At 39.3% G+C, this 13,112-nt stretch overlaps 1 protein-coding gene across 3 annotated transcripts in view; it reads right to left on the reverse strand.

Annotated features, from left to right (window-relative positions):
* The window catches only part of RPS6KA2 (ribosomal protein S6 kinase A2), a 599,568-nt gene that overhangs the window by 278,764 nt on the left and 307,692 nt on the right, over positions 1-13,112 (reverse strand). The window contains exon 1 of one of the 3 annotated variants that reach the window (XM_044005230.1): positions 12,049-12,428. The exons of the other annotated variants lie outside the window; for them this stretch is intronic. Coding sequence (XP_043861165.1) covers positions 12,049-12,147 — 99 coding nt within the window. The 5' untranslated portion in view covers positions 12,148-12,428. Of the gene's footprint in view, positions 1-12,048; positions 12,429-13,112 lie in introns of those variants that run through there. 3 annotated transcript variants of the gene reach the window in all.

Consider the following 13,112-nt stretch of genomic DNA (forward strand, 5'->3'; position numbering starts at 1 on the left):
ATTCCCCGAGACAAAACAATATTGAAGGATATTACATAAACTTAATTGATAAGGCAGCCACCAGGTTTGAGAAAGGTTTGACTCTAATTCTGAAAAAAGTTCTACTGTGGGTAAAATGCAATCATACAGAATTGCATACTACAGAGAAATCTTTTGTGAAAGGAAGTCAATCAATGTGGCAAAATTCATTGTCTCGTTTTCAGAAATTGCCATTAAAATGTTTTTACATGTAATTGGGGAAAAATAAAATATTAAATATATTATTTTTTAAACAAAGAAATTGCCACAGCCACCCCAACCTTTAGCAGCCACCACTGTGATCAGTCAGAAGCCACTGACATCAAGACAAGACCCTCTACCAACAAAAAGATTACTAGTCACTAAAAGTTCAGAGAATGGCATTTGTTTTTAGCAATAAAGTATTTTTAGTTAATGTATGTACATTGCTTTTTTAAAGATATAATACTATTGCACACTTAATAGACTATAGTGTAGTGTCAACATAACTTTTATATGCACTGGGAAACCAAAAAAAAAAAAATTCATGTGACTATTGCGACATTTGCTTTACTGTGGTGATCTGGAATCAAATTCATGATATCTCCAAGGTATGCCTATACTCAGACTTCTGCCTCCTTTAAGTGAACGTCCCATAGATACTTTGGTGGTTTATGGTGCACACTATCTGTGCTCACCTTTCAGAGTGAAATGCAGAGGCTCATCACCCCTTAGAGGCAGGAGGAAGAATGTGAAGATGATGAAGTCTCAAGTAATGAGCTGGGTTCCCTGAAGGGTGTGGTGAAGGAGAGGAAAGAAAACACTACTGGAGGCTGGAACGCCACTGGTGTTGGGGAGAGTACTTGTGACAAGAGCCCTGAGCTAGGGATGCAATGTTACAGAAGAAAGATACTGCTCAGCAGTAAACATTCTATGATCTTGGGTGCTGAGAGAATCAGTACCTTTTAGGATGCTTATAATACAACTTGGCAAGGGTAGTCACAGAAAGAGAAGTCAAAGAGTCCCTATCTGTTCCTCCCCAGAATGATCTTTAGAGTGATGTCAGGGAGCTTCACCAGAAGAAAATTATCATGTAACAATAGGTACACACCTAGGGTAGTTAAAAACACTGGCTCTTACCTTGACTAACAACAAATCACAGGTATGTGGTTAAGGCACATTTACCTCACACACCCTAGTGTGGGGGATTTTTTTTTTAATGTTTAATTATAGCACTGCCACAATTATATCTCCTTAGCTAGCTAGTCAGCATGAAAGACTTCCCACACAGCTGCAAAGCAGATATGATTAACAGTATTTTACGTGAAATCCCCCCTATTTGCACTGGACCCATTTGCTTGATTAAATCACATGAAGGCTTAACAGTCTGTTGGTATTTCCACCACTGGGCTATTTACTGATAATTTTAGTTTCATAAAAAAAATACCTTTTCTTGTTACAATAAATAACAAGCTTAGAGTACTAGCAAATTGAAGAGGAGGGTGGTTGAGACCCAAACCACTTACATCTGGAATAAAATATACTGCTTTATGGAAATATATCATAAATACAGAGAATCTTACTAGCTTATTTTCTTTGTGACTGATTATAAAGCTTAGTATCGTGGTGCCTTGGATCAAGTGACAAAGAGTATTTCTAGCTATGTTACTGCCTGCCTCCTTCAATTTGGACAAAGTACAATCTGTGTTTGGCTTTCCCCACCTAGAAAAAGAAGGCAAAACCACTAGAAAATGTTCAATATAATAAAAGGCCAGTATTGTATACCTATTAGGACAATTGCAAAATTGCATCATATGAGTAAGGGTTGGAGGGGCCGGGGAAGAGAAGACTTGAGGGGCTCTGCTGGTTGCCTACAAGTATGTGAGGGCAGTCATGGGAAAGAGGGATTCAATTTCTCATGGGTAGATCTGGAGGACAAAAAAGATGGGGATTATAAGAATACAGATTGAGGTGCAAGATAAAGAACTCTATCCGTAAGAGCTAACCAGGGACAGAAAGGACTGCCTCAGAATGATGGGTGAGAGACATGCATATAGAGGGGGAAAACGATTTCTGGCTGCTTCTTTTTATACCACAAATCTTGTGTATATATGATTGAGCATTACTATTTTAGAATATTTGACTCTATATAGGGCATGTGACTCTAATAGTTGCTACAACATTAACCACCACCACCACGATAATTATAATGTTAATAATTATGTAGTATATATTATTGCTATTATTGTCTAGCACTTTAAAATTTGCTTTACAAATATTATCTCATTTTTATCCTCATAAAACCCCCTGGAGGTAGGTACTATTATTATCCTAATTTTACAGATGAGGAAATTAAGGACAACTCAACACTCCATCCACTGCATCATCTAGCTGCCTTAAAAATAAAATTTGGAGCGTTAAAAAAAATCTTAGAGAAACAAAGACAGCACTGACATATGCAAGTATTGCCCCGAGTCATCCAATACTAAAACAAAACAAAACAACAACAAAACCCTGCACTTGATATGCATTATTTATTGTGGTCTCATTTGACTTGAGGTTGTCAGACAGGCCAGTAAAATTGGGATTATCCTGCTGGAATTTCTTTGGGTGATTTTATCAGCATTACCTGAAAACTACTTTAATTAGAAATGGTTTTCCTGGAAACTGCCCAATGTTTAGAAGAAGAACTTACCTATCAAGCACCAAGGATAAGCCTTATGTTTAACTTTCCAGGAAGCTTTTTTTTTTTCCATTACTGAAGCCAAAATACCTCATGATATTTACTGAAAGTTCTTCATTGTTTGTTTTATTAGAATAGACCAGTTTTCACCTTAAACACACACACACACACACACACACACACACACACTAATGGGCTCATGTACACTGACAACTAACTCTTGAGATCTTCGATTATAGGTAACCAGGGCAGATGGATAAGTGAAATCCTCAACCTAAAATCAGAATTTTTCTTTTAGCTGTTTCAACTTCTTTTGCTCAACCTTTCTGAGTCAAAACCAAAAAGCATGGTTGAGTTGTTTATGCTGTATCTTCCTTATATCATCTCTTTTTTGGTGAAGAACTAGTGATGTAGCCAGAGGGCAAGACATTCTAGGAGGACTCTCTGGCCTTGGGCATCTACCAGCTGAACAGTCATTCTCCAGTAAATACAGTTGATTTAATGAATAACAAATAGATACTGGACCACTTGCTTGTTCCAGTGAACAATCTATATCTCCACTTCAGTGAGGAATGGATTAATCTGCCAAGAGAAAATTAACTTATAGATTTTTTCTTTTACATAATAATTAATAATAGAATGCATTCCTTAGCATTGTAATAAAGCAAAGGAAATTAGTACTCATCATTATTTCTGGATTAAGTGTCTGGCCTCAGTTTAGACTCCAGCTCTGCCATTTCTTTTCTTCCTATATGACCTTAGGTAACTCACTTTATGTCTCTGGATCTCAGTTTGCTCATCTGTAAAATGAAAAACTACAATGACCTCTTAGATCCCGTCTAGCTCTGAGCCTAGGATCCTACTCACAGATCCCTTCAAATACATTATCTCTTTTGAGCCTCACAAAAACCCTGTGAATTCTTATCATCCCATTTTACAGATGAGGAAACTGAGACTCAGGGAAGTTGTTCATGCTTATAAAATTAGTAAATGCTGGAGGTAGGATAAAATGTAAGGGGGCAGCTAGGTGGCGCAGTGGATAGAGCACCGGCCCTGGATTCAGGAGGATCTGAGTTCAAATCCAGTCTCAGACACTTGACACTTACTAGCTGTGTGACCCTGGGCAAGTCACTTAACCCTCAATGCCCCACCAAAAAAAAAAAAAAGAAAGAAAGAAAAGAAAAGAAAAAAAAAAGGATCAAATGTAGGTTTTCCTCAGTCTCCTGACACTCTATCTTCTACCTCCACCACACTACTCTGCTTTGTTGAGGGTGAAGAGGGTACTGAATTTCATGGCAGAGAATCTGGGTTCAAGTTCAAGCTTTATCTTTTATTAGTTGTATGATATTGAGTAGGTGATTGAACCTTTCTGTACCTCAGTTCTTCACCTACCCTATCTGCCTGACAGAGGAAAGTGCTTTGTAAGTCTGAAAGCTCTAATGTGATGGATTATTCTAAACCCTGATTAGTATCAATAAGACATACACTTGCCAATTTATATGTGCATATATTAGTAGAGCCAATTCTGTTTGGGGTATTAATTATGCTAAGTAGTAGATAAGAAAAAAACAGATAATCTCTTATTTCTCTTCATTAGGGTGAGTTGGGATATGAATTTGGGTGCTCTAGAGGTGTGTTGCAGCTATATTCCCTATAGCTGCACCCAACTAGGATTATCCAACTACCAAGTGAATTCCTGGGGTGTTAGGGTAGGATATTCAGCTCCCTGTAACATAGTAATTCCTCAATGTAGCTGGGTTGGAGATGTGGTAAAGGGAAACCACAGTGGCAGTCAATAGACCAAAAAGCATTTAAGTACCCACTACTCACCATTCACTGCCTTAGGTACTAGAGGTGGGGCGGCTAGGTGGCACAGTGGATAAAGCACTGGCCCTGAAGTTTGAGGAGTACCTGAATTCAAATTTGACCTCAGGCACTTAATAGCTGTATGACCCTGGGCAAGTCACTTAACCCCAATTGCCTTAAACATCCAGGGCCATCTCCAATAGTCCTGATGTATATCTTGCCATTGGACCCAGGTGGCTCTGGAGGAGAGAGTGAGGCTGGTGACTTTGCACAGCCCTCCCCTCACTTAAATCCAATTCAATGCAAGTCCTATGACATCTCTTCAAAAATGAAGGACAGACAACAACAAATAGGGGTACAAAGACAAAAGTGTTGTCAAGGAGATTACAGTCTGTTGAGAAGAAATGACACTTACATTATATATGTATATATACATACACACACATACAATATGCATAAATACATATAAAATATATAAATATGTATAAACTAATATATATCTTACAAAACATATAAAATAATAAGGAACATGAAAAAGCTGAAAAAGGATAAAGTACTGGAGCTGAGGCTTGGAAGGTGCTATGGACTCTAAGAGAGAGAGAGTGATGAGTGAGTGCAGTTTAGGCATATTGCCCAGCCTATGCCAAGTCAAAGAGGAGAGAGATGCACCTGAGCCAGTTTGACTGGAGCATAGAGTGTGCTAGGGGTAATATTGTGTAATTAATCACGAAGGTAAGCTGGAGTCAGACTATGAAGAACGTTTAATGCCACACAGAGGAATCTGTATTTTATGCTGGAGGAAAAGGGGAGCCCCTGAAGCTTCTTGGGGAGGGGACTGATGTAGTTTTTTGTACATAGTTGTTTGCCTGTTTTCTCCCTTTATTATATTGTGAGTCCTTCAAGATCAAGGATTTTCTTTTGCTTTTCTTTGTATCACCAGTGCCTGGCCCATAATAAGGCACTTAATAAATGCTTACTGACTTATTGGAGAGGGGAGAAAGGAGGCAAAGAGAACAGTCAGGACATGATTTCAAATAGTTTAGGTGGGCGGTGATGAAAGCCCCAACTAAGGTAGGTGGAGAGAAGGGGATGGATGTGAGAGATGCTGTGTAGATAAGTACTTGGCATTGATTGATATGGGGGAAAGAGTGAAGGAGACTGAGGATAACTCCTAGGTTGGGAACCTGGCTGAAAATACCAGTAGTATTCATGACAGAAATAGGAAAATTAGGAAAAGGAGTGGGTTTGGGGCAGGGAGAAAAAAAATATTGTATTTTAGGGCATGTTAGTTTGAGCTGCCTAAGGGACATTATGTGAGAAATGTTCAATAGACAATGATATGGAAACTCAGGAGAGAGACTAGGGCTAAAATCACAGTTTTGAGAGTAATCTTCGAAGGGATGGTAAATGAATCTATAGGAGCTGACAAGAGAGAGAAAAGAGAGAGCAGAGGATCTAGAGCAGGATTTGATGATGATCCAGCAAAGAAGCTTTTTAAATAGGTGCATAAGAGAAGAACCAAGAGACAGCAATGGCATGAAAACAAAGAGAAGAAAAAGTATCCAGAAGAAGAGAATAGTCAACAATGTCAAATCCTAGAGACATCAATACAGATGAGCACTGAGAAGAGGCCATTTGAATGGGCGATTTAGAGACCATAAGTAACTCTGAAGAGAGAAGCTGAGGTTGAATTATGATACGTGATGTCAGGTTTTAAGGGGGCATTTCCTTCAAGATTTCAAGGCAGCAGTTCCTTTTAGCCAATGTTCCCTTCAGTTAAATGGACAAAAGCTACAATAAAAAAGTATTCAAGGAATAAATATATGACAAGTCATGTGTTCCCTCATGGAACAGTCTCTGATGAAGAGAAGCAGTGCTATCTATGCCAGACCTATTATAATTTCAAAATCTCTTAGTAGGGGGCAGCTAGGTGGCTCAGTGGATAAAGCACCGGCCCTGGATTCAGGAAGACCTGAGTTCAAATCTGGCCTTAGACACTTGACACTTACTAGCTGTGTCACCCTGGGCAAGTCACTTAACCCCCATTGCCCCACCAAAAAAAAAATCTCTTAGTAGCAGAGTTTAGACAGTCTTGTGTGGAGCACATAAGGCAATGATCAGTCACTGTCCTATTTTTTCCATTGCCTCTGAATTTTAGGGTAAAATGGCTGCCTATAGATTGTTATCATACTCACAATAGTAATTTGACTATATGGACACACCCAAGTCACTAAGGAGAAGGTAGTAGTTGCCACATAAGATAAAACAATAATTCACTGTATACTTTCCAGAAATCCATATTGGGTTTTTTGTTTTGTTCTGTTCCGTTTTGTTTTGTTTTTTAGGTGGGGCAATGAGGGTTAAGTGACTTGCCCACGGTCACACAGCTAGGAAGTGTGAAGTGTCTGAGGCTGAATTTGAACTCAGGTCCTCCTGAATCCAGGGCTGGTGCTTTATCCACTGCACCACCTAGCTGCCCCTCCCCAAAATAAATCTTGAGAAAAATACTATGGTAAAAATAAGCAAAACACAAGCATTATGAGGGGATATATATGAGGGCAAGAACACAAAATGTGACATGATAAGATTTAGAAAATAGAACGGTCCTGAGTGATTCTTCTTCTAAGTCCAAATCCCAGCTAACTAGAGAAATTGCTTGCCCAAGGTCACAATGGGGACAAGGAATAGGATTGGAACCTTAAGTCTAGTGTTCTTTCCACTATAAAACAAACTCTAGCTTCCAGAGATTCTTACAAGCCCCTATAAACTCTGACTTATGCAGAATTTTCCAGAATCCTATTAAGCTGAAGAATCCATTTTATTATGTGCCATATAGATGCCTGTCTATAGCTTAATTGATAAGCCCAATGGAGCAATGAGTTTAGGTGTCTGGTGGTGAGAAAATACTAGGTCTTCCTGATTTTAAGCCCAATATGCTGTCTACATCTCCACATGTACCATATATCATTTTTCAAAGGAAATAAAAAATCCTGTAACATAGCATAAGTGGCCTAATTTGGTATTATCATATAGATATTAAGTTTCCAAATTGAGGTTATGTTACAATTTTTTTAGGTTCATGGGATTACCTTACTTTAAATGATTTGTGAGTTTTTTTCCCCAATATAATTCATAGACAGTTGGACAGTAGCTGAAAAATATTCTGTGACAGAAAAGTATGTTTACCACTTTTAAAGTCAAAATTCCTTATAAGTTAGCCTAACGTATGTACTTATAAGGAAATATGGTAAATTGAAGAGTACTGTACTTGGAAGTTGAGTTGTGGATTTGAATACAAGCTCTGACATTTAGTAGCTATGAGACCATGAGAAAATTATTTAAATTCTCTGAAATATAGTTTTCTCATATGTAAAACAGGAATTTATAATATGTACTCACCTACCTATTTCACAGTCCTGGAGTGAGGAATTGCAACAGTGATCTTTATCTCTTTGATATGACTACTCTCTTCAATGGTGTGAGCTGCACTCCATCTGTAGAGTCTCATCCTATGTAATGTTGATCTCTACCTTCCTGTAAATTCTCTATGGGGTGTTTGCCATGGGGTGTTTCTCTAAAATTTTTAATGTCAAATGAGTAATATAATATATAGGTTGTTTATTGGTTATATTTTCACCTTGCTCCATGACCAGACCACTTTCTAAACCTTGTATTGTACAGAAATTAGTTATTATTAAAGAATGGCAGCAAGGATAGAGAATTTAGGAGCTGATAGGAATTATGGAATTGTTAGAAGATAATTTTCAAACCTAGTCACATATGGTGCCAGGAACTTGATATTCTCCTTTGACTCTAGACTAGTTTACTTTTTGGATACATTGTAATCTCTAATGAATACATGCAGCGAAGAAAAACTTAAATCTGGAACAGGGATGAGATTGATTCTACTTGGTCCCAGAGGACAAAACTAAAGACAACCAATGTCTCTAAAGCACAGGGAGGTATGTTGAAGCTAGTGCACCTTTGATATAAAGAAAAACTAAAACTAGAGCTATAGGGGCAGCTAGGTGGCACAGTGGATAAGGCACCGGCCCTGGATTCAGGAGGACCTGAGTTCAAATCCAGCCTCAGACACTTGTGTGATCCTGGGCAGGTCACTTGACCTTCATTGCCCCGTGAACAAAACAAAAACAAAAACAAAAAACTAGAGCTATATCCACAACTAGAATGGGATGTCTTGGCAAGTAATTAGCTCTCCCCCCACCCCCATGGAAGTCTTCAAACAAATCCTTGATGACCATTAATTGTGTGTGCTGTGGAAGAGATTCACAGACTAGATGGCTTGAATGGATCCATCCATCCCTTCCCTTCTGTGATTATAGAATCACATCAGTCAGGCGCCTTCTTGGGTTAAAAAGGGCCTATGCATGTATGTGTTGCATGTATGTATGCATGCATGCATATGTGTATGTATTCTCCCCACACCCAATAGCATAGTAGGAAAAGTTGGTTCAAGGTACTTAGATACCCTCCTCACTCAGTCTTTGTATTCCCCTCCTTCAGAATTTGTTCTATCACATGGAAATTTGCTCTCCTGGGAACGTGGAGTCTTTATTGTAATACATATGACATCCTCTAACAAAAGAAAAACCAATGTGCCATGGGGAGTAGAATTAAAAATATGTTTTTATACTGTGGAAAGGTAATAAGAAAATACCTCTCTCCTAATGTATCTTTTTTTGTGGTGCACTTTCAGATATCTGCCTATCTTTCCCAGGCCCCACTGTTCAAGCAAGGGCAAGCCTCTGTCTGACACATGCTTAGCCACCAGAGTTGGTTGGGAAGGGGTCAAACAAGATCTGAACTCTGACTCTGGGGAAGAAGCAAGGATCCTATGATCCTACAAGTTAGATAAAAACCTATAAGAATGAGAAAGGATCTAAAGCAAAGATACCCATGGGACTGGGTGGGTGGGGGGGAAGGAATTTATTTCCTCTTTTGTTACTCCCCTTCCCCCAATCATGTCATGGAGAATCTGATAAAAGCAATCCAGATGTTAGAGAGGTGTTTGCATGATTTTTTTTTTACAAGTTACTATTTATAAAGTCACCCTCTGCCCTTAAATCTGAGAGTTGAGTCACTAGAAATCAAAGGGAGGTACATTCAAAATCACGGTATTGGGAAAACCCGGACAGGAAGTTAGATGAATAGTGTGGGGTTTTTCTTTTCTTTTTTCCTGCTAAAAATGTTATTTCAACCTATTCTACGGTACTCAGGTTTTATGAGACACCAGACTTTGGGGTCAAATGCAAACTAGTATTGTTTTTAAACAAATTTGTTTTATATTTCTAAGCCAATTACCTTTGGTTTACTTTTTGGTCACTGGGGACTTTTTTCTCATTTAGTATCCTAAACCAACCCAGGGCAAACACCCATCTGTTTGAGATAATTACTGGATGTTTCTACTTCTAAATTCCAAGCTACTGGCAGGGGGCTCCTGCCTTTTACATTTTGTTGATTAGCACTCCTTGGTCTGCAATCAGATGTGAATGTGCAGATGTAAAAATGGTGAGGCTTTTCTCTCAGAAAATACTGTGGTTTTCCCCAATCAGTTCGGACATTTATAGGTACTAACATATTTTACGATTTTAACTTTTCAATAATGGAACCATTTTTATTGGTTATGCTTTCTAAAAGAAAAAAATCTTTCTTTTACATTATCTGAAAATAGGTAGAGAGAATATTAGATATAAAAAAGGCTGGGGTGGAGTGGGTCTGGGCAATGCAAAGTTGTGATAAGAGCCCTCAACTCTGACAAATTTCAAAAAAGGCTCCTGGCACTGTCTTTTCTGAATAAGGGCTGGTGCTTTGGGAGGGAAAAAAATTAATAACTTATATTCCTCTCCACCTTGAAAAAGACAATGAATTAAAAAGGAGAAGATGTAAATAATAGAAACATGGTGAAAATATTGCTTTAGAATTTTGTTATCATCCACTGTAGTATTTTTTAAAAATAATTTCATTCTTCCAAAATTTCAACTGCAATTTTAAATGTATATTCTTTCTGGCCAGAAGGGAGACCTCCTAGTACCACTCAATCAATGGTTCTTGTAAATATATGCTTTTCTCTCCCAGAAAACAGGCACAGTAAGGTGCAGCCTAGCAATTTCGACTCTTGATTCAGCAATGACACAAGATAAACTTTATAATTAAATGATTCAAAGCTCCTTTTAAATCCCAAGTTGAGTTTTCCTTAAAAATCGGCTCAAAGACTTAAGGAGTCCATAGGGTCCAATACAGAGCAGTCAGTGACAAAGGAAACAAGAATGAAAAAAAAAGGTAACTGATTCAAATGAGGTAACAAATAAAATATAATCCTACTGAGCTCCATGTGTGAGGGCCAAGGACAACACCAAAAGAAATCTGTAGGTTACGTCCTTGTGTCTATTTCCAGGAGGTCTCCTCTTCATTGAAAATATGCCTTACCTTTCTATTATGTTGGAAATTTGACTGATTTAGGTTGGGGAGTGGTGGTCCAAAAGTTCTTGGCTAGTACTCTGAACCTACTTTAGAATTGTTTGGAAAGCAACTTTGCAAACATTTAAAGGCAGAAGGTGAAGGAAGGGGGAGGGGGGAAGGGGAAAGGCATAATTTTCAGGATCTACTAGGTTTTCAGAACCATTTTAAATTGACCCTGAAGCTGTAGGGGCCTAACGCATCAGTGCTCTATTAAAGGAAAACTGCCTTTTTAGAATGCCCCAGCCAACTAAGTAGATTGTATTCATTCTCTCTCCTCTCCCCCCCCTCTGTGTTTGGGGGTGGCTAATTTTGAACTCTTTAAACTAATCTTATAAGAAAATAATGTTTATTCTCCTTTAAGTTAAATACCTTAGTGCGCAACTGAAGAATCAATAATCAACAAGAGTAGAATCATGTGAGATGATGGGAATTTGGATGATACTACTGAAGGCACACCCTCTACTTCTCTACCACCCTTCTGGGATGCCCCTAAATATCATGTGGCATTTCTGGATACTGTCCAGAACTGCATTCAGATACACGTTAACATGGTGAACATCCAGCTAAGTAAATAAGGAAAATGTTTATTGTTGACAAATTCTTAGGAGCAGCTGCATTTTATTTTTAAATTAAGGAAACTTCAACAGGACAAAGCTGAGTGTTGACTGACAGTCACAGGGGCAGGCCAGTTCAATGAGTCACATCAATAATATTTTGAGCATTGCTGATTTAGATTTAGGTGAATCAGCCGTGGTTTCAAATAAGTTTCCCTAACTCCCAAGCATGGATCTTTACGCATCAGGGCTTACACTAGTGATATTCACCGGACAGGTTAAAATGTGCCTGGCAAGAAAGACAAACTGCTCAGCGATTGACCAAAGAGGGAGAGAGCGGCGGCGGCGGCAGCAGCAGCAGCAGCAGCAGCAGCAGCAGCAGCAGCATCAGGACACGAACGGACATCCCCAACCTCCACAAAACAGCCTTTCCCAACTCATCATTCATTCAGCGACTGCAGATACTCCCCTGATCCATACGTTTCCCACCCTGGGTGCCATCCCAATCATTTAGGCCATGCGATTTACCTCAAATCTACTTAAACTCGAACTCTTCGAACGGGATTTCTTGCGGAGATAGACCGAGAAGAATCTACGCACTGTGAACTTCCTCATGCTCGTTTCCATTGCCCCGTCTGAACTAGCATGCAGGGCCAGGAGCCGCAGTACTGGGGGGAGCTAGTGCATCCCCACCGTCCCTATTGTTAAAATCCATGGAAGAGGCATTGGCAGCCTTCACAGCACGGGCTTTCCATCCACCCCACCGGGGCTGCCGGAGCTAGGTGAACAAAAGGCCGGCTCCATGAGCCAGTGCAGATTTCCGAGGGCTGCTCAATCGGGAGAGCACCCCAAAGCTTTTTACTCTCGATCTCTTTCTTTCCACTGTTTACATTTGAGTGCTGCAAGACTCTCTTTTCCCTCCTCTCCCCTCCCTTCCTTTGCCTTCAGTGCTACTACAGCCAATCACCTTGCGTTTCTGCTGCATGTATAATTAACCCAGGCAAATGACAGCTTCCCACTCCCAAGCACAGAGGATTTCAGATAAATATTACATGTGTCTATTGTGTATACCTCTAGTCGGTTCCTTTTGGTCTTCCCTAGTGGTTTTAAAAAAATTCCTTTGGAAGCTCGTTTCTTTACACACACACACAACACACACACACACACACACACACACACACACACACACACACACACACCTGGAAAACAAAACACGGAGGACCTCATTTTATTCTGCAGAGGACAAGACTTTCGTTTTAAATTTTAAAGAGATAATATTGGAATGTTGTCCAGTGTACTGAATACACCTAACTTTCCAGATCTGCGTTTTCCTTCCTCTTTCCTTGGGGGTGTGTGAAATTCTAGTTATCACTATATCCAGGCAATAGCTGGTAAAGTGGTGAGGAAAGTTGTCTTTGGAAACAATTCCTCACAGATTTCTTCTGCAAAGGGTACCTTCTTTACTCCTTAGGGATGTAACAGATTTTGTAAGCCACTGGAGGGGCAATGGCTCATAGCCTTGGGGTATCCTCCTTTTCCAGCATATAAAGAACAAAGACACATCCTGCTTCAAGACCCTCACTCCATATACA

The sequence above is a fragment of the Dromiciops gliroides genome, chromosome 4 (assembly GCF_019393635.1).
Source record: "Dromiciops gliroides isolate mDroGli1 chromosome 4, mDroGli1.pri, whole genome shotgun sequence".
Classification (NCBI taxonomy): domain Eukaryota; kingdom Metazoa; phylum Chordata; class Mammalia; order Microbiotheria; family Microbiotheriidae; genus Dromiciops; species Dromiciops gliroides.